The following is a 22698-nucleotide window of genomic DNA, read 5'->3' as shown; positions in this document are numbered from 1 at the left end:
CCATAAAAAAGAATAAACTCTTGCCATTTGCAACAACATGGATGGGCATTGAGGGCATTATGTTAAGTGAAACAAATCAGAGAAAGAGAAATACTATATCCCACTTATATATATGGAATCTAAAAAAAAAAAGCTGAAAGATACAGAGAACAGACTGGTGGTTGCCAGTGGTGGGGGTGGGCAAATGGGTGAAGGGGGTCAAGAGGTACAAACTTCCAGCTATAAAGTAAAGAAGTCATAGACATATAATGTACAGCATGGTGACTACAGTTAGTAATACAGTATTGCATACCTGGAAGCTGCTGAGAGAGTAGATCTTAAAAGTTCTTCTCACAATAAAAAAAAATTTGTAAGTATGTGTAGTGATGTTATTATGGTGATCATTTCACAGTATTTACAAATATTGGATCAATATGTTGTGCACCTGAAACTAATGTAAAGTTCTATGTCAATTATATTTCAATTTAAAAAAAGAAAGAATAATGAAAAACTGATGAACTCATAAAAGTGCTAACAAAAGATCAAGATGAAAAAATAAATTAATTACATGGGACTGAGTGAACTGATGAGGATGAGTATAATTTTTGTGACTTTCTGTCTGAATTAAAAAAAAGAAAAAATCCCACAAGGACTCAGAGGCAAAGAATATACAAATCAATTTTCACTGCAAAGTAAAGGAGCTGTTACAGTGGAGGATTACTGGACTGAATGTCAATATTATGACATAGTATGAGTGTGTTTCATGTTTGGTAATTGCAATCATTGTTGCTTTTGTTGTGGTCATCCATGTACAATGCTTGGTGTCAGTCTATTTATCTCTTGTAAAAATAAAATACAGTGTGTGTGTGTGAAAAAAAAAAAAAAAAAAAAAAAGAATCCGCCTGCCAATGCAGGGGACACGGGTTCTACCCCTAGTCCAGGAAGATCCCACATGCTGCGGAGCAAATAAGCCCCTGCGCCATAACTTCTGAGCCTGTGCTCTAGAATCCACGAGCCACAACTACTGAAGCCTGCGTGCCTGGAGCCTGTGCTCCGCAACAAGAGAAGCCACCGCAATGAGAAGCCCGTGCACCGCAACGAAGAGTAGCCCCCGCTCGCGGCAACTAGAGAAAGCCCGCGTGCAGCAACAAAGACCCAACACAGCCAAAAATTAATTAATTAATTAATTTAAAAAAAACAGAAAGAAAATACAAAAATAGCGAGTATCTCTAAGAAGTTAATTATACTTCATGAAATAACTACTTCTTAAAATCTGTAACTGTCTGAAATAAGAGTGATGCCTTTTTGTGTGACTTTGGGGTATCTTTTTTATAAATCACAATCTGCTTTGTGTGTCCCTAAGAACACGTACTTTGGTAATTAAATGTGGCAGTAGGACTATATAAATGGGAAATATTTTCACAGTTAATGATTAGTTTACAAAAGTAATGATTATATTTTAATTACTTTTTGAGTGAAGTTCCCGTATTTTATCTTTAAGTGGGATATATATATGTGTGTGTGTGTGTATCTAACAGTGCTTTTCTATGATGTAAAAAAAAAAAAAAAGAAAATCTGATAAGTAATAAAAACAAGTGTGTTCCAAATCTGACTGGTCAGGACTTCCAATGGACTTGGGTAGGAAAGAATTTTTTGACACAGTGGTTTTCTGTGCACAAAGAGGTGTGATTGTGGTTTTGAAATCTTACTATAACCCTTCACACCGAAAGCTCATGTACAAAACCACTGGTAATTCTCTCCAGTTTTTCAGAAAAAAACAAAGGAATACAACACACACACACACACACACACACACCCCCCCCCAGAGAATGAAAATGCTGAACATCAATAACTCAAAAAAAAAAAAAAAAAGAAAAAAAAGGGAAGGACAGTGACTAGGGCTCTAGAGTTCTGGAGCTTGTGATTAACTCCAGGTTTTTAGTTAAGCATACATGGTAAATATTTAACAACAGCCCTAGAAAAAGAGAACAGACTTCTATTGACTTTTAAGTCAATAAAAGCAAAAATAAATCAACTGATTGAATTATAACATGTTACCTAACTTCAACTTGGTCTTTACATTGCTAGCAATTCTTACTTTCATCTTCTTAAGCTATCACATTTCTTTCAGTCACAATTCCCAACTTTTTCAGCCAGAGCTCCTCCTACAATATCCTCATGCTATAAAATAATATTCCCTACCACTTTACTAAGAAATCTGAAGCTATTTGTATATCCTCATCTGGCCTGAGTTAATAGTAACAGTCTTGTTCCAACAATTGAAGCTCTTGTCGCTCTATATTGATAGGGTAGCCTCATTTACCTCCTACAAATGTGCTCAGTTCTGTTTCATCCTAAAATATCCTTCTCTCAACTCTGCTACCCCTTTTTAAGTTAAGGCCTTCCTGGTTTCTGATTCTGAATTATATATAATCCATAGTCATAAAGGGTAGAAAACTTAGCTTCTGTTTTCATCCTATATTCTTTTTTCCAAAATGATATTAAAAACTGACTCAGGGTAAGCATGATCATAGTAGGTCCCATAAAGCAAAGACCGGGTATAATTAATTTTCTTTATATACCATCATGAGCAAGCAGACATAGAATAAATATTTTAAGTCTTTTTTATATATTTACTATTGCTTTCTTACATTTGTGAGGGTTAAATAATTGTGACAATTTGATCTATGCTCAAGTCTGAGAGGCACTTACCCTTTTTAAGTTTCCGGACAGCCAACATACAATGACTAGGAGAGAGATCCCATATTCTTAAGGTCTTATCATCACTTACAGTAGCACAGATGGGCAGATAAGGATGTGTAGCCAAACCCCACACCTCTCCTTCCATGTGTCCCTGTAAATAAAACATAGTTAAGATCAATTTAACCTAAAGATACTTGTATTTAGAAGAAAAGTAAAGACAACATTCAATAATATATAATAATGATAGGATAATGAATAATAGATAAATCTAATAAAACTTTTCTCTTTATCTTTGGAATATACCTTAAAATACCTTCGTAACAATTTTATCTCCACAGTTACAATATAATCAAGTTACTACTGAAATTAGCTTCAAAATCCTACAACATTTAATGTGGAGAAAATAGGAATTGGCTGCCCTGGAACGCTAATAATTGCCATACAGGAGGGACTTCCTGCATGACAGAGCAAGGGAGTACTGCAGACCTGTGCACCAGTGAAACTGGTAGAAATTATTTAAAAAAAATTAAGTCTCTGGAAATGGTTTCGAGGAAATAGAACAAATTAAGAAACATTTACTCAAGAAAATCTGCTAAAATTCAGTAAGAACAGTGAGTTTGCTGTATTTGAACCGAGACACCCCTTTTCTCCCTCTTCCCCACTCACTGACATGAAAACTCCATACCAGATTGATGTAACCAAGAACAAGGGCTGTCTCTCTCCCCAGCCACTAGGGGAGCTTTCTTCCCAGAAGGGGCAGGGGTCAGCATTTCTCATCCTGCCCCCAGCTACCTGCTATTGAGGCTAAATTCTTGGTGATTGCTGCTGAGAGGTGGGAGCTCCCTCCTTCTCTCCACCCCCTATTCTGAGATGGAGGCTCTATCTTAGGTGCAGTGGCCAGTAAGAATACTGGGGCCTCAATGTCAACTCAAGAAGACCTGAGGCTACTTGCTCCCTCCCCACCAACTGAGCACTGAGATGTAAAGCAAGGGACACTCAGAAAAAGGAAGCATTCCACTGTTTTCACCCTCAACTACAGAGCCCTGGATCAGAAATTTTTCCCGGAGAGAGAGAGAAGCAAGCCATAAAACAGCTCCTAGCCTCTTCTCAAAGCAACTGACTTCATTTACTACAATGTGGAAAAGTTGAAGCCTAAAGGTGCTCTTGAAAACAATGGAGGTTGTGATGAAAGTTAATTGGGAGGCAACTGACAGACTCACTGGACATGGCTAAAATGAAGGCCAGCTAGTCTGTCTAGGAAAAACAGGAAAATCTCATAGACAATGGGAAGAGACTGCTTAACTTCAGGACAAATCTCAAACAGTAACCTAGGGAACTGTCCCTTTTAAGAAGCCTGAATTTGATTGGTTTAGCCTGTGAAGGACTTTATTCTCCAGGAAAATGTTGAAAACAATAGAGTAATCAGTGAGCAATTAAGAGAGTTTAACAGCTGGATGTGGTTAGGGAAAGAGGCCATCAAAGAGGACAGAATACTTCCTAAATCATTTTATGGAGCCAATATTATCCTGATACCAAAACCAGACAGACACCACAAAAAACTACAGACCAATATCCCTTATAAATATGGATGCTAAAATCCTCAACAAAATACTAGCAAACTGATTCCAACAACATATAAAAAGAATTATATACCATGACCTAGTGGGATTAATCCCAGGAATGAAAGGTTGCTTTAAAATCCAAAAATCAATCAATGCAATATACTAATTGCTTTTGACAAATGACACAATCTTTTTTTTGTTTAACGTCTTTACTGGAGTATAATTGCTTTACATTGTTGTGTTAGTTGCTGCTGTACAACAAAGTGAATCAGCTATACATATACATATATCCCCATATCTCCTCCCTCTTGCGTCTCCCTCCCACCCTCCTTATCCCACCCCTCTAGGTGGACACAAAGCACCGAGCTGATCTCCCTGTGCTATGCGGCTGCTTCCCACTAGCTAGCTATTTTACATTTGGTAGTGTATATATGTCCATGCCACTCTCTCACTTCGTCCCAGCTTACCCTTCCCTGTCCCCGTGTCCTCAAGTCCATTCTCCATGTCTGCCTCTTTACTCCTGTCCTGTCCCTAGGTTCTTCAGAACCATTTTTTTTTTTAGATTCCATATATATGTGACACAATCTTTTACGATAAAAATAAGCATCAAACTAGGGATAAAAGAGTAATTCCTCAACCTGATAAAGGGCAAAGATGAAAAATCCACAGTTAACATTATACTTAATGGTAAAAGACTGGATGCCTTCTCCGTAAAATTAGAAACAAGACAAGGACGTTTACTCTCATTACTTGTGTTCAACATAGTACTGGCAGTTCCAGGCAGCATAATTAGGTAACAAAAGGAAATAAAAGGCATCCAGATTGTAAAGGGAGAAGTAAAACTATCTTTATTTGCAGATGACATAATCTCTTACAGTATACAGAAAATCCTAAAAAAATCACCAAAAAACTATTAGAATATATGAGGTAAGTTATTTTAACAAAATAACTACAAGACATGTACACTGAAAACTATAAAACATTGTTGAAAAAAGTTAAAGAAGATCTAAATAAATGGAGAGACCCACGTTCATGGATCAGAAGATGTAATATTGTTAAGAGGCGCTAGTCCCCAAACTGATCCACAGAATACTGCTGCTACAAACATTGTTGTACGTGGTTTTTTTTGGTATATACATGAATGCACGTCTACGGTGTACATACATTCCCGCACTTTTAATTACTATAGTTTTATATTATCTTTATTTCTAGCACAGAGAGCTTCTCAAAAATTTCTTGACTATTTTTGAATAGTTTCTCTTCTAGATGATTAAACAAAATCTTTCCAGAATTTGTGAAAAATCTCATTAGGATATGGATTATGATCATACAGAATTTATTTACATCTTTTATGCCTTTAGTAAAATTTTATAGGTTTCTTAATACACGTCTTGCATATTTTTAGCCATCTTTATTTCTGGTTACTATATAGTTTTCTTTGTGAGTACCATTTTGTGTCATATGTGTTAGCTGGTCATTGCTGATATGTAGAAATACTACTGACTTTTACATGTTGACTTTGCATATATGCAATTTGTAGGACTCCTTAATTAGTTCTAATAATTTTTCAGTTTATTCTCTTGAATATTCAAGGCATAGGGTTATAATATCCGCAAATACTGATATCCATCCAGTGTCATCCATTTGCTTCCAACAATGTACACCTTTAATTGTTTTGTTTTGTTTTGTTTTACTGGACTGGCTAAGACCTCACATACAATATTGGACAGTAATGGTGAGACCTGGTATCCTGTCATGTTCCTGACATTTAGGACACAGTAGATATTTGAAATCTTAAACTTTATAATAAATATTTAAAAAATAATGTCATTTATGACTTCTACAAATCTTTTCCTACAATTATGAAATTATATTTTTGAATAGGTCCATCTATGGATTCATCTGTAAAAGTGTATTTGCGTTTATATTTTCCAAGAGATCATAAATACGTTAAACACCATGACTCTAACATCTTTTTACTTTAAAGGAATATCATGTGACTGAAATTAAAGAGTAAGACATGAAAGTTTGACAGTTAATTTAATATAAAATGTTTTGTTATTTGCTTACAAATTCTCCTTGTTACATCAGGATATTATGTTAACCTTAAAGCATGTGCAGTGTTCTCATCTACATGTACTCTTTGGTGTCTTAACAGGAGTGAAGTGGGGGCTGGTGAAGAAATCAGTCTGTATTAAGAAAGAACATAATTCTTTTTCAGGGTAAAAGGCAAGCCCAAAGTGTGTTACTATACAGAGTTGCATGAGGACAATTTTTCATTAGAGTAAACACTACCTCACCTGCTGTGTTTTATAGTATCAAAAACCATAATATACATAGGAAATGTAAACCTGAAAAATTAATACAGCGTTCTTGACGGAAATGTTAAGGATTAGCTAATCCTGCTGTTTCATGTTATATTTCTACCACACAAAGTCTGTACTTCTGGATTTTCAAAATCACTAACATATTTTCATGGATAAATGTTTTCAGCAGTAAAATTTTAGCATACATTCATTTTTTACTTTTCTAAGTTAGAAACTTAGAAAGAATGAACTAAACTGAAGAGTTTCATAGAAAAACAACTGCCTTAGGTTCAACAAATGTACTTCAAAGAAATAAAATTAAATATGAAATAAATGGACTGTGTTAAATTAATTACAACTGGCTTTTCTTTCTACTGGTTTCTTGCTTTGCAATAAGAAATTACTGAAAATACTGGCAATTATTCTACATGATAATGTGCATATTATTTACAGATACTACTCATTTAACTATGATTAAATTTATGTTTTTATAAATATTAACATTAACAAATATTTCCCTAAATAATTTAACATTATTTTTCACCACTGCCAACTTCTGGCTCTTATGTATTGAATCAACTGTATACAAAGGGAAAAGAAAGCATATTAACATTTAAAATTACCTGGACCAGAAGTGTTACTGGGCCACTTTTATCCACTTCTAGTATTTCACCATTCTTTGTGCCAACTAAAAGATGACCATGTCCTAATGATATGGCACGTATAGATGGGTTATCTTCCAAGAGAAGACCTAAAATGTTAAACGGAGATGTTCTTCTAGGTATGAAGTTACTATAATACAAGGGTGTATATACTGCCAATGACGCTATTTTGACAATGCAAATCACGTTACACGGTTGCTTTCTCCTATATTTTAAGTATTCTAATAAATGTACCACATTTTCCCCAATCATTCAATTTACTAATCTCAAAAGTAAGTACCATTTATATACTACAATTCCATAATTCAATATTATTCCAGATCCCCTACTACCAGTCTGACAACTGTTTCTTTTCCTTTTACATTTGCCCCTCATCCACCTCCTAACCCTCTTAGAGCATGTACAATATTCTGGTTAGTAATTTTAATTCAATTCGATTTAAGATTAATTCATTTATGTTTACTGTACCCTAGGCAGGCTTCAGAGATATACTGGTAAACGTGATAGAGCCAAGCTTCTGCCCTCAAAGAGCATACAAAGAGGAAAACAGACCTTGTGTGAGGAGCATATTGAAAACGGAACAAAAGGGAATTTAACCTTTTGTGAGGGGGAGAGGGGATGGGAGTGTAAGGAATCATTCTAGAACAAACAGTGTTTGAGATCTGAAAAATGAGCATATGGTCAGGTAACTGGAGGAAGCAGGAGGGAGGAGAAAGGGGAAATTCTAGGCAAAAGTGACAGCATACAGGAAGGCCTGGAGGTCAGAGACAGAGCATTGTAGTGCCTTAACGCACTATGAGAAAGGGTAAAGGAAGTAGGGCCTGCAAGGCTAGAGAGGGAGGGTCAACAAAACACTAAGATGAAACAAAAGGCCAAGTTTGAAAACAATTCCCTGACTGGTGGTAAATGTGACACTCACATGGCGATTTTCTTTGAAAAATTAAAAATGTTAAAAATTAACACTGATAATCTTGTATTTGTTTATATTTTATTATGTGTATCACTGAAAATAGATTTTGAAAGGACAGCAATGATTCTGGCATCCAGTTAAGCGGCTTCTCTTAGTGAATTCTGATGCCTGTCTAGTAAAGAAGGAAAAATATACCCCAGGTGCTCCACCTCAGTGCCCACCATGTTAATAAGCAATTAATCTTTTTTCCTACAAATCTCAAAATCTCAAATCACCTTTAGATCCTGGGGCCAAAGCAGCTCTTTTTATAGCATAGGTCTTGAGACATCTTTCAAAGGAGTCATCCCAAAGAGCTACTACCCCATCTTTCCCTCCAGTTACGAATCCCTACAAAAGTAAGTTTTAAGTTAATGAAGATCTAAATATTTAAAAAATAATAACCTTCTTTTATATTGAAAAACTCTAGAGGAAAGAATATTTATAGCCAAAAGTTACAGCTTGTAAAAAACAGAAATTAGCATAGAATCCATTATGTTTTTTTAAACATCAACGTGGAATTTGCAAAAATATTTACAGTGACACAAAACATTCTACTTTTAGAATAGGACTTTAAAAACACAGTTTGCAATTTGGAACCATAAAGTAGCTCTACCACTTTCAGCACCTTTTCCTGGAGGCTTCATAATCTCAACCTTTAAAAAGAGGGGATGATAATAATAGCTACGGGACTTCCCTGGTGGCTCAGTGGTTAAGAATCCGCCTGCCAATGCAGGCGACACGGGTTCGAGCCCTGGTCTGGGAAGATCCCACATGCCGCAGAGCAACTAAGCCCATGTGCCACAACTACTGAGCCTGTGCTCCAGAGCCCGCGAGCAACAACTACTGAGCCTGCGTGCTGCAACTACTGAAGCCCATGCGCCTAGAGCCCGTGCTCTGCAACAAGAGAAGCCACCACAATAAGAAGCCTGCGCTCTGCAACGAAGAGTAGCCCCCCACTCGCCACAACTAGAGAAAGTCTGCACGCAGCAACGAAGACCCAACACAGCCAAAAATAAACAAATAAAACAAATAAGTTTATTAAAAAAAAAATAATGATAGCTACCTCACAGGATATGGTGATAACATATTAAGTACTTAAACAATCTCTGACTCATAGTAAGCGATTAATAAATACTAAGTTAAACTTTTTTTTTTTAATAACAGCAGACCTATTTCACTCTGGGTTCAGGAGTTTGAAAAGAGGAATAAAATACGGTCAGGAAGACTCTAGCTCACATATTATTATTGGGTAGCTCAGCTAAGTAGAAAGGTAGTGTCCCTGTAGTTGTGAAAATGTTCTGCACTCCGTGATCAAACTATGTTTAACTTAAAATTTATTAGGTTACTTACTTTTTCCAATGCATGCATACTGAACACTGGTCCATCATGTGCTTTAACTGTCTTTACAAGAAAGATGTCTCTCCAGATACACACGTCTCCTGTGGATGTTCCAGAAAAAGCCATCTCTTCAGTCCATCCATATACTGCACACATCATTGTGTCATTTTTCCCCAGTGTGCCTACGTAGCCTTTTCTTCCAATCAATCCTCCCCCTGGTTCATAAAAAACATTATGAAAGTACCACTTTCAAAATGTATAAAATTCAAAGCAATAAAATTTCTCTTCTGCTGTTGTTCTTGTTTAAAGAGAAAGACATGTAACAGTAAGGAGAGTTAAAAAGAAAACTAAAGGTCTCTCAGTCAGTGACTTGGGCAACACCTTGCTTGGCTGCGGCAGGCACACCCATGGCTGCTTTCAGGTCATAGCTTTTTGGATAAACAAAAATATGTACTAAGTTAGTTTAAATCAGTCTTTTGATTAATATTTTAAAAATTATATTATGACATATTTAATACAAAAAGTAAAAAAAATACAAGCTCTTCTATATCCATTATCAACTTACATAAAATTACTAAACAATCAAAACATATGCCAATCCCATCTCCCTTCTTCACCTGCTACTATTCTGAATGTGATCTTGATTATTCTCACACATTCCCTTATACATATTTTACTACTTATTTTTGAATTCTTAGGTAACATGTCATTATTTTTCATGTTTAAAATTTTCTATAAATACATATCCTATATGTATTCTTTTGCAACCTGCTTTTTTCACCAACAATTTGTTGTGGAGTTTTATACATGTTGATTTGTACCCCTAGAAAACTCATTTTCCTGACTATATAGCATTCCATTATATAAATACAACATTTTCCTATTAACGGGGACTTAATAAAGTTGCTTCCAAGATTTTGCTATTGCAAACAATGCTGCTTTAAACACTCCTGCAAGGGCCTCTTCTATAAAAGTGCAAGAGATTCTCTAGGAATGCCTAGGAATGGTCATAGGGTATTTGCAAAAGCACAGCATGTAGATCAAGAGGTATCAGCTCTGTGACCAAATTGTCCTCTAAAGTCGATACACCAACATATATTCCCATTAATAGTGAAAGGAGTTCCTGTTGTTTCCCACCTTTCAGAACACTTGGTATTATCAGACTGGGGGATGTGAAATATCAACCGAATTTTATTGTGGTTTTAATTTGCATTTCTCCAATTATTCATGAGCTTTATCATCTTTTCCTATTTTTATTGGTCATTCATTATCTATTGATATCTTCTGCCCATTTTTCCAAATGAACTCATTCATTCATTCATTTATTCAAGAAATATATATAGATACCAGACACTATTTAAGGCAATGGGGGCAGAGCTATGAACAAAACAGACAAGACAACAAAATTCCCTGCTTTCATGGAGCTTCCTGGTGAGAGACAGTCAATAAATATGACAAATAAGTAAAATGTGCAGGATGTTAGATGATGACGGGTGCTATGGAGAAAATGTAAGCATAAAAGGGAGATAAGAAATGACAGGGGTCCATTTTAAGAAGAGTGGTTAAGAAAGGCCTCATTGAGAAGGTGGTATCTGCATGAAGACCTGAAGGAGGTAGCAAGAGCAAGCCATGCAAAAAGAGCGTTCAAGACAGAGGAATCAGCAAACGCAAAGGCCCCAAGGCAGGAACGTGACAAGAATCTTCAAGGAACAACTAGGAAGGCCAGTATGGAGTAGCAAAGAAAGTAAGGGAGGCAGTAATGGGAGATGGGGTCAGAGAGGTCAAAGGCAGCACTACAGGCCATTGTAAGGATTTAACTTTTACTCTTTATGAGATGAAAAACATTTGGGTGGTAGAATGACAAGACTTGGCATATCACTTATTACCAGGTTCATTGTGATTTCTGGGTTGAGGGTAATTTGAATAGCGGCAAGGATGAAAAGAGTTAGAAGGCTATTTCAATCATCTGGGCAAATGATAAGGGTGACATGGGTATGGTGATAACATAGATGATGATGAAAAGGAGTCATATTCCAAATGTATTCAGAAGACTGTCTTTTAACATATCAGCCAGAGTTGTTAGTGCACTTGGAAGGGCAGTTAAGTCAAGTGGTGAAGGGGAAAAAACAGGTTAGACTTCTCTCAAAAGAAGGAGAAGATAACTCACAAATTTAAAGTGTAAACAACTGTGTGGATGTGTTTTAGTGCATAGGTAAGAAGAGAAATTGATTAGCAACTGGAGGGTAGAGCTCAAAGAGTGTTTTTGTTTGGTTTTACTTACTTAAGATGGAGAAATAACATCACATTTATATACTGAAGGAAAAGAGTTGGTAGAGAGGGAAAACTGATAATGCAAGAGAGAAAGGGAAGAAGAGTTGGAAGGATGTCCTTGAATAGATGAGAGATGGGATCTAGTGCACAAGTGGAGGGGACTGGGTTTCACTAGAGCACAGATTATCCATCCAGAGCAGGGTCAGCAAACTATGGGCTGTAGGCCAAATCCTGCCATCACCTGTTTTTGTTCAATGCCCACTGGAGCACAGCTGCAGTGGCTACGTCGGTTCTCTTCTCTGCTCCCAGAGCCTGCCTCCCTGACTTTTGGCTGCCAAGTAGCAGCCGCCTAGGGCCCGAGCTGGTCACCATCCACAAGTTGAGGACTTTGCTATGGCAACTGCTGGGCACCCAGCAGTGAAATCACAGTCTAGGAGTTGCCTGGCCTCTGGCCATCTGCCCAAGTTGAGAAGGTAGGGCTCTCCAGGAGGAGAAGACACACTAGAATCAGTGTGTTGCTAGGGCAGAGTGAGGCTGACTATGGTCTCCCCCGAGCCCAACCTGCAAGTCCTGTTCACTGCAGCAGGCTGATCTTGGAGGGAATGTCTCCAGTTAACGGCAACTGGGTGCAAACTGGGTACGGCAAGGCAGGAGTTTTCTCTCTTGTTCTCTGAGTACCTATATAATATTCTTGATTTTGTCTCTGTGTCTGGAAAGTCTAAAATATTTACTATTTGGCCATTTACAGAGTTTTTCCCCTCTGGTTTAGATAATCATTTTTGAGTTTTCTGATACACACAGCATAACATGTTTGTATTGTACAAGGTCATACCAGCCATGGAATAGAGTTCAAATTCCTTAGAGATTAATAATTCATAACTTGCAATTCTCAAAGCCTATATCTGGGATAGGAGGTAAGAAGCTCCCTTTCAGCCTTAGTCCTACGTCATCTTTAACTTAGTTTACATAAAGCTATGCATTTAGAGGGTAGACAGATGGCATTTATTCAGATTAATAAAGTGGGTACTTATTTCCCAGTTGACTACTGAACTCTGGATCAGAACCTCAAAGTGAGGAATGCTGAAATGCACTAAAGTCTTAACGTTTATCCTTTTATGGTTCAGTTTCAGGTCTACTTTATGACAAATCAAAATTAAGGAAAAAAGTTATTCAATTGTAAATCTTTTCATTTTAAGGCTATTTACTTTCTTTAAGTCTCTTATTTCAGACAAACTTACAGTTGTTGTTTATTTTTTCAAAACCGCAATAATAACATTACTTGCTGGGTATCTGCAATTCCAAGTGACTAAGATACTCAAAAGTTTCGTTTAAATGAATGCGAATGAAAATTACAAATGTGAAGATACTTCTTTTTACTTTGTAAATGTATATACACTATGATCTGATGAGTCTGTGATAAAGTATTAAAACAAGTCTGAAAATCGACTCATGTCCTATGTAGTTTACAATTTGAAAGCTAATTCAATTTGGGAAATATCTTCACTAAGCCTATTCTTTTCTAACCTATGTCTCACTTCTCTCTATAGCTATGTATTTTATCTGAAAGGTTTAAGTGTACTAAGACTTTGTCAAATTGCTGGAATTTATAAGTATGCTATTTGATTTGGAAAAGCGACTTTTTAATTTTAAAATATGAACTTCTACAGTCACTAATTTACTAAATGACTAAAGTAATATAACATTCCATTTCTATATCATTTTATAGCACATAAAGAATTTTGACACAATTTCTCATTTTTAGTTTAGACTAAAGAACATGTCTTCAACAGAAGAACGAAGTCTGGACATCACTTGATTAATCTCATAAGTTAAATTCTTTTGCAAATATGAATACTAGATCAATGCAGCCAATAAATAATGATAAAATAAATCTTAACTTTGTTTAAAATGTATCAAGACAACTGTGAATCATTCTTTTAAAAAAATAAACTTTTCACTTTTGAGAATTTTAGATTTTCATAAAAGATGCAAAGTAACACAGAGTGTTCTTATATACTGCTCGCCCGCCCAGTTTCCCATAACATTAACATGTTACAATACTACAGACTACTTGTCAAAGCTAAAAAACCGACATATTTGATATATTACTATTAACTGAACTCTAGAATTCATTCAGATTTCACCTATTTTTCAACTAATGAAACTTCTGTTCCAGGATCCAATTTAGGATACCACACTGTACTTAACCAAATCGCTTTTAAAAGTAATAGTTTCTACCAAATGTAAAATAGATAGCTAGTGGGAAGCAGCCACATAGCACAGGGAGATCAGCTCGGTGCTTTGTGACCACCTAGAGGGGTGGGAAAGGGAGGGTGGGAGGGAGACGCAAGAGGGAGGAGATATGGGGATATATGTATATGTATAGCTGATTCACTTTGTTATAAAGCAGAAATTAACACACCATTGTAAAGCAATTATACTCCAATAAAGATGTTAAAAAAAAAGTAATAGTTTCTTAAATTTCAAAGTAGCAAAAAAGAAGCACTTCCTTACCTGCTCTACGCCAAAATTTCATGTGTTTAATTCCAGCTGTAATTAATTTATCAGGCACGTACGGGTTCATCTTTACAACAAAAATCTTATCTTTACTTCCTCTGAAATAAATACCAAAATGTTTTAACTCTGAAGATAAATCTCTCCTGTAATAACCTTTTGCCTAATCCATACCCTATCTTGATTACTCCATTACTAAATGCTTGGCCCACTTGTCTCTTAGGTTTAGGCTACATAATCATGCGTTTGTACATTTGTTATTTTGTTATTATTTTAATTTATTAACTTCTCTGAACAGAATCTTAAAAGATAGGAACAGTGAGAACTGAACTTCTTTTGGATAGCACCTACTATAGTACTGTACATAGAGAATGCCATTTGTGGCATGAATGAGTTAAAGAAAAAAAAAATTTTATAGTACTCTGTTACAGCTTAATATAGTCTTTCCAAATACAAAATCCTCTTAAACTATCTTTTATTTGGGTCCTGTCTATATACTCTGAAAAAAGCATTTATCTATATTTTAAAAGTGCTTTTATGTATCACTTTAGGGAATAGGAAGTTAAAAAAATAAGTCTCTGAAACTGTTAACTATTTCCTCCTTTAAAGCAATCGCTAATATTTTTTATTATTATGAAATAATAATGCTCACTGTAGAAAATTTAGAAAATGAAAACTATAACAGAGAAAATAAAAATAATCTATAACTTCTTTGTGATACATGTGTGTATGTATCTCCTTTCACTCAAATATATAAAATGAGTATTTTATAATGTTTTCAATGACTACAGAATAGCTTATCTTACAGTGGAATTCACTCTACCTATAAATGGAGATTTTTGATAATCACTACTTTGAATATCATATTACAGTTACATTAAAAAGTGTGTTCACAAGGGATAAACCTACAAATGAATCATGAAATCATTTGTCTTTTTACCACAATTATACTATTTATTCAATGGTAATAAAGACGGCAACAATTTAAAAAGTTATATTTGCTTGATTTCAAAACTGTTATAAGTAAAAAAAAAATTTTAAGTCCAAGGTAATTTCAGTATTTTGCCAATGTGATATCAAGTTTTTTCCCTACCTTGCTATCGAAAGTTTCTCTCCTTTTTTCCAGTCCCACAGCACAATAGTGTGGCTATCATCTATTCCAACTGAAGCCAAACGTTTCCCATCCGCTATGAAAATTAATCATAGAGATAGACTGATCATTAACATTCAGAAGATAAAAAACACTCAGTACATATTCTGATACCACAACACTATATTTAAAATTTTATAAAATATTGTTAAATGTTAGGCACACATACAGCTATGAAACAAAAAGCAGAATTTATAAGGAGGGGGAAGAATAGTTTCTCAATGCATCTAAACCTATCTGCTGACTTCTTCCTCTGACTTCACTTACCTCATCTTCTACCAGCTTAAGATAGGGGAAAGGAGGAAGATAAGAAAAGTAGAAAAAAGATATTTAAAAGATGAGAAGGAAAGGGAAAACTAAGAAAGAAGGAAGGAAGAAGTGATATACGCCAATGAATTTCACCATAGGAGCTCTACTGTGATATAAGAAGTCATAGGGATTACAAAAAGTGAATCAAATGCAAAAGACATAGGTTACAAATACATATTGTTGTTTAATATGACTGTAGTGAAGGTCAATTATTCTAGTTGTTACTACCATCAAGCAACAAGTAATGACTATTAGACAAGAGATTGCGCTAAGTCAGTCATGCTGGCAGGTGTGCATATGTTTATAGGTTGTAAAGGCAATCTATAATAAAACATTTGCCACTCTGCCACACTTTTTGCAAACCTCAATTAGTTTGTTATCGTTACCAGTGGTATTTTTCTTGTTGACTCCTTTACCATTCAGTTTCTTCACCTTTGGCAGATATTAATATGTGTATATACATTTCCCCCCACAAACTATAGCAATTCACTATCACTTCAGTCAGAGCAGCAGAAAGCACAAATTTACTGTTTCTTAATATAAAATTCTCTATTAATGGTATTTCCCCACTCTTCCCAATCCACACCCCAGCTTTCACTGTAGATCTATCTGTAGTTGTTAAACTTTTATATATGTAGCAAAGAGTTAACGTGATCTGAAATTATTTTGATAAGACAGATTGGAATTGTCACTTCATAGAAATGTTATACAACAAATATTTCAGTTCTCACCTCTTTCTTAGCTTTCACCCTAAACATTTTCAAAGTTTACTCTGTGGCTGCAAAACATTAAATGAGACCAGGGTTTGCCCAAGGTGGGAAATACATACCACCAGTGGTAACTGAGACAGTTTCAGAGGTTATGTAGACAAACATTTTTTATTTTAATAGAAACATCTTTATAATAATGGGTATTAAAATTACACTCATTAAGTTATTATTATAAACCAGCTAGCAAACCCACACTTTCAGAGCCTTGATTGGTTAGGACAACAGTATGCATATTTGATAAAAAATCGTGAAGGTCACTATTAAATGACAAGTTTAGGCAAAACTAATTTAGACTAAAATGCTATGTATTGCCTCTGCATTTTGATCATTCTTACTGAGATAGAAAACTGCCTTACCTGAGAAATCAACAGCACAGACACCATATTGGTGGTAGCCCTTTAATATCGACAATGGTTTAATGGTCTCTGTGTCCCATATGTGAACTGAGGGATCCCTACCTACCTAAAATAGAAAGAATTATAAAAGTCATGTTATGCAATTAAATTGTTTATTTTCATATCTATAAAAGGAAATAAAACAGGAGATTTAACAGTCTTTGTCATATTTGCTATAAATATTTATCAAATAAAAAGTATAAAGCAGACTGTATATGTGATCAACATTTTTCCCTTACATTTGTTGAAAAGCTAATGAGACTAGGCTCAGTGTTTCTAGGAATGTTCTACAACTACGTAGCTCCTAAACCTCATCCTATACTTCATCAATAAAGATAATGCTTACCAAGCATCTATTATTGGCAGCGTTACTATGCTAGGTACAATGAGCACTAAGACAATTAGACAAATTTTGCAGACTCATTGGGAAAACGAGATATTTTCCGTTAAAATAAGAACATCTGGTAATACATGCTTAATGGGGATGAAAAGGCTGTAGAGAAAATCTTCATGGAAGAGATGCTACTTGATGCGGGCCTTCAAAAAGTGTAGGTCTTAGATAAAACGAGAAGCAAGCAAGTATATTCTAGGCTAGGATAATGGTGTAAACAAGATCCAGAGGGGTTAAAGCACCAAGCAGGTTAACAAGACTTAATTCTTAATTATTCCTCTAGACTCAAGTAATCACTTCCTTTTTGAAAAAAAATTATTTATTTATTTATTTATTTTATTTATTTATGGCTGTGTTGGGTCTTCGTTTCTGTGCGAGGGCTTTCTCTAGTTGCGGCAAGCGGGGGCCACTCTTCATTGCGGTGCGCAGGCCTCTCACTATCGCGGCCTCTCTTGTTGCGGAGCACAGGCTCCAGACGTGCAGGCTCAGTAATTGTGGCTCACGGGCCTAGTTGCTCCGCGGCATGTGGGATCTTCCCAGACCAGGGCTCGAACCCGTGTCCCCTGCATTGGCAGGCAGATTCTCAACCACTGCGCCACCAGGGAAGCCCCCAAGTAATCACTTTCTTTATACAGATTAAGAGATATAATAACTTTGCCTATGGAGGCAACTCCTGAAATAACTAATATAGCTGCCAATTACTGTTAATTTTGAGATTGGTTTTATAAAAAGACATAACAAAAAACAATACTGCAATCAGTCAATATTTCACTAAGTTATTAACTGCTTTCCTCTGTCCTGTCATTTCTCTACAGATCTACTGTTTTCTATATAAGCTGGAGTTCTAGACCACCATTTTGAGTTACTTTTGGTGTAGGTTTCTCCCAGGTGATATGAATTGCACCTGTTAATAAACTTTTTGTTTTTCTCTTGTTAATCTTGTTTTTTTTTCCTTTGGCTGTGCCTCATGGATTGCAGGATCTTAGTTCCCCGACCAGGGATCGAACCCGGGTCCCCTGCAGTGGAAGCGCGGAGTCCCAACCACTGGACCACCAGCGAATTCCCCTAAACTGTCTTTCTGTTAGAGTTCGGGCTAAAAGCCTAGCAGAGGAAGAGGTCATTGGGTATCCAGGGATGTCCTGTAGGCATACTGACTTTTAGTTTAATTTGGTCCAAACTCCCTAAAATTCCAGAATTATGGTAGTAAATGACCAGTTTTTACAGTTTTCATTCCAGTAGTAGCAGAATAATGTCCAAACTCCTTGCCACAGCACAATGGGTACATAATTGTGTTTTAAGAGGAACCATTTATATAAACTAAAGGTGAAAGTAAATGGTGCCCCTGAGGCCTCTGCCAACCCATTTAATTAGTTCTTCCGCTAATGTCCATCATGCACTCTAAGATTTGAATACTTTGCGCTGCTCACAGTTATTTAAAGAAGTTGTATTTTTATTTTTTAATTTTTTCCCCCACTGTTGCACGTGATATGACACACTTGAAATACATTCCCCAACCTCCCCTCTGTCAGGTAAACTACTCAGCTCAAATGTCATCATCTCTATGAGGGTTTCCCTGATTCCATTAGGCACGGTATATCAGTCCTTTATAATATTTCAAGAGCGCTTTATACATATCTCTAGCCTAGTGGTTCTCAGCAGCGGGTGACTTGCCTCCCAAATGCTGTCTGGAGACATTTTTGGTTGTCACAGCTGGGATGGGTGGTGTTACTGGCCTCTAGTCCGTAGAGGCCAGAGATGCTGCTAAACATCCTACAATGCACAGGATGGCATTATACACAAAAATGCAATTATCTTTACAATAAAGAATTATCTGGCTCAAAATGTCAACAGTGCCAAGGTAAGAAGCCCTGATCTATACTTATGACACTGTATCACAATTTTCTTGCGTGTTTGTCTTCCCCCACAGAGTATGAATGTTTTACCATGGCAAGATGTTTTATTTATATTCCCAGAGTCTTTCCTGGTACACAGCACATGCTCTATGAATGTTTTTGAATGAATAGAAGAAAGGAGGGAGAAAAGGAGGGAAGGAAAGGAAGGAGAAAAGGAAAGAGTCAGGGGAGGTACAAACAGAGGGAGGGAAGATGGGAGAAAGAAAAAGGGAAGAGCTTTCTCTCCTTTCAGGGAAGCTACATAGGATGATGCTAGTTTCCTACCCCCACCCTCAGTATATCCCAGAAGGTATACTTACCCAGTATTTAAAGCCAAACAGACTAAGGGCTTTAGGCTTTACCACTTATTAGCTGAGAGATCTTTGAGAAAATTATCTAATTTCTTTAAACCTAAACTTCCTCATTTATAAACTGGGGGAAATGGTTTCACTCTCATAGAGGTGAGGTGAGAATAAAATAAATATACATTAAGAACCTAGTAAAGTGCTTACACACAGTGAGAATTTATAAATATCACCCTTTCCCTTCCTTCTCTAAGAACATCCATATAGAGAGGTATCAGTTATGACTTTTCTCTGTGTTTTCCACTTTGGTAAACCCGAATATGTTACTATCATGACTGTAAAATAAAAACATAGTCATCCTGTTTGTCACAGAACATTTCTTAGATAACTTATATTATTTTAAATAATTTAAAAACCAGATTTCTAGTCTTTACGGTTTTTGTAATTTTTACTCATAAATTTAAAAAATTAATATTATCGTGACAGAAAGGTGTCAAGCCAGAGCTCATAGTTCCAAATTCAAATTACAATAAGTAAAACAATAAAACTCTAAGGAAAGCTATAAGAAAAATGTTTCATTTGTAATATGAAAATAAAATCCCATTCTAAAGAATTCTTCATTTCCTAGAATACAAAAGATAAGGAAAAAAATGGACTAACTTAATTTTAAACCCAAACGAAGGTCTAACCTATCTGGCCTGTTGTCGCATAGTCTTTCAAAGGACCTACCTGGCCTGTTGCCACATAGTCTTTCACAGGATGAATAGCCAGGCAGAGAATATCATCATCATGACCCAGGTAAAAGCGCTGTGTGTTCTGCTGTCGATTATAAATGACACCCACTGCTGCCACATGGTACACAATTTCACCAATTTGAGTATAAAACAGATTACTTCGACAGTCATAACCTCTGTAACTAAATATAGAAAAATCATATAACATTAACTTTGGCCTTTTACTGATAAATATGGACTATACAGAGGACATTCAATTTCCAGTTTTACAAGATACTGAACAATTTGAAAAAATACAAATATCTCAGATCCCATAAACTTTTGTGAACTGCTCTGATTACAAATAGCTAAATCCAAGCTACAACACTCAATGAAAAAAGGTGCAGAAAAGTGTATATTGTACACTAATATTTGCATAATACTAAATTCGTATACTATAAAGCAAAAAGTTGCTTTTTTACAAGTGAAAGGGTATAGAAAAGAATATATATTTGTATTTGTTTGTACTATATTATACATAAATATTTCTGAAACTAGGTAACAGTGATTCCCTTTGGGTAGGGGGGAAATGATGGCTGGGAGGGCAGAGGTGGGAAGAAGATTTTCAGAGTGTATCCTTTTATACACATTGTTCAACCATGAGAATAAAATATATCAATATATATTACAAAAATAAGTTTAAACAATTTAAAAATATTATACACATCCAGAAAACAAGTAGTCAAATCCTCTCAAAAATGATCAATATAAATAAAATAGATAACTAATAAGGACCTACTGAATAGCAGCACAGGGAACACTACTCAATACTCTGTAATGGCCTATATGGGAAAAGAATCTAAAAAAGAGTGGATATATGTATATGTACAACTGATTCACTTTGCTATCCACCTGAAACTAACACAACATTGTAAATCAACTATACTCCAATTAAAAACACACACACACACACAAAATGCTTCCAAACAAACAAACAAAAAGAAATACTGTCTATTTTAACACTGGAGGAAAAATATTTTTACTAAATAAATCTGTTTTTTTTCAAATTCTTGAAAACATTATAAGCCAGGTAAGACAATGATTACTAGGTTAGGGGAAGGAAAGAGTTGGACTGGAGACTCTGTTGTCCCAGGATAAAATGTGAGACCTGTATTGCCAGATATTCTAAGAGAATCCAGAAACTGTATTTTATTGAAATTATAATATATAGGCCAAAATGCTTAGGCCAAAACAAGCCACAATATCATTACAAATTAGACATATTTAGGGGAGATGATAATCTCTTACATTTCACTTCATTTTTTTGTTTAAAGAGATCCATTTCTATAAATATAACACAATTTTCATAAGACAAATTAATTTTTTATTTAATAAACTCTTATATAGTGCCAGACAACATTCTAAGTCACCACAAGTATTGACTTATTTACTCCTCACCAGAACCCTATGAAGTAAAGTACTGTTATCTCCATTTTACAGATGGTAAAACAGAAACACAGAGAGGTTAAGTGACTTGCTCAAAGTCACATAGCTAGTAAATGTGAACCAAAATTCAAACACATAAATGAAAAGTAGTCGTTTTGTACCCGTGAACAAAGTGTAATCGAATACTATTTCCTGGAGCCCGCTCTCTTCTTTTAGAAGTACCACTTTTTTGTTTCTCTTTGTATTGTTCTTTAAGCTGAGGTAGATCTTCCGTGTAAACCTTTAAATAATGTACATAAGTAGAAATATTCTTAGAACATAAATTAATAAAGGTGTTATAGATTCCTAATGTAACTTCAGACATTGTGGTTACTATGATCGCTAAAGTTTTAACAACTGTCTTCAATAGGAAGATTCTTTATGAAATTTACTTCCTTGGAAAGACAAACGTATTTACATTTTCTAAGTATCACACTGACAAATACATATTTAGTTTCCATGAAATTTGTATACTTCGTAAGAGAGTATTTTAAAGGAAATAAATGGAAGTGTACTGCGACAAAAAGCACATATAATATATAGTAAAATACAATACAGGCACAGTTAGTATATCAAGCACTTAATATAAATAACATTTTACACAAGTATACTTTAAATCTTAAAGGGGGAAACAGCCATACATTTCTTGGAAAATTAAAAACTGCAAAAGGTAACAATAGATGAGTAAACAACAGGGAGCAAGATAAAGAAGAAACAAGAATTTTTCAGGAAAAAATCATGTGGTAATAAAAATTACCTGCCGACGGTAGGTGAGCTGTGTCTCTTGTTCAATTTCAGAGTCCAGTTCTGGAACATCAGACAGATCTGAATCTGATTCATCACTATTAGAGTCAGCCAGATTTTCTGTAATTTAAAAAAATGAAACATTACCTGTTTAAAGAAGATTCATTTTCAAAACAGCACAATAAAATTAATGATTAAGAGCTGACTGTGCCAACTGACATGGAGACAAGCCATAAAACAAGCAAATGAAATTACCTATT

The 22698-nt window shown here is 35.4% G+C and overlaps 1 protein-coding gene across 14 annotated transcripts in view; it reads right to left on the bottom strand.

The window, feature by feature from the left end:
• Window positions 1–22698, bottom strand: part of EML5 (EMAP like 5) — a 166668-nt gene that overhangs the window by 61041 nt on the left and 82929 nt on the right. For all 14 annotated transcript variants that reach the window (XR_014260948.1, XR_014260949.1, XR_014260950.1 and 11 more), the window contains exons 12-21: window positions 22452–22558; window positions 21817–21935; window positions 20226–20412; window positions 16870–16975; window positions 15378–15471; window positions 14285–14385; window positions 9512–9714; window positions 8398–8509; window positions 7174–7301; window positions 2692–2833 (exon numbers count right to left, since the gene is read on the bottom strand). Coding sequence is in view for 11 of the 14 variants with exons in the window: in XM_082451170.1 (XP_082307296.1) it covers window positions 2692–2833; window positions 7174–7301; window positions 8398–8509; window positions 9512–9714; window positions 14285–14385; window positions 15378–15471; window positions 16870–16975; window positions 20226–20412; window positions 21817–21935; window positions 22452–22558 (1299 nt within the window). In the remaining 3 variants the exon portion in view is untranslated. The remainder of the gene's footprint in view (window positions 1–2691; window positions 2834–7173; window positions 7302–8397; window positions 8510–9511; window positions 9715–14284; window positions 14386–15377; window positions 15472–16869; window positions 16976–20225; window positions 20413–21816; window positions 21936–22451; window positions 22559–22698) is intronic.

This window comes from Balaenoptera physalus, assembly GCF_965194825.1.
Source record: "Balaenoptera physalus genome assembly, chromosome: 2".
Classification (NCBI taxonomy): domain Eukaryota; kingdom Metazoa; phylum Chordata; class Mammalia; order Artiodactyla; family Balaenopteridae; genus Balaenoptera; species Balaenoptera physalus.
This window is presented reverse-complemented; position numbering and strand designations above follow the sequence as displayed.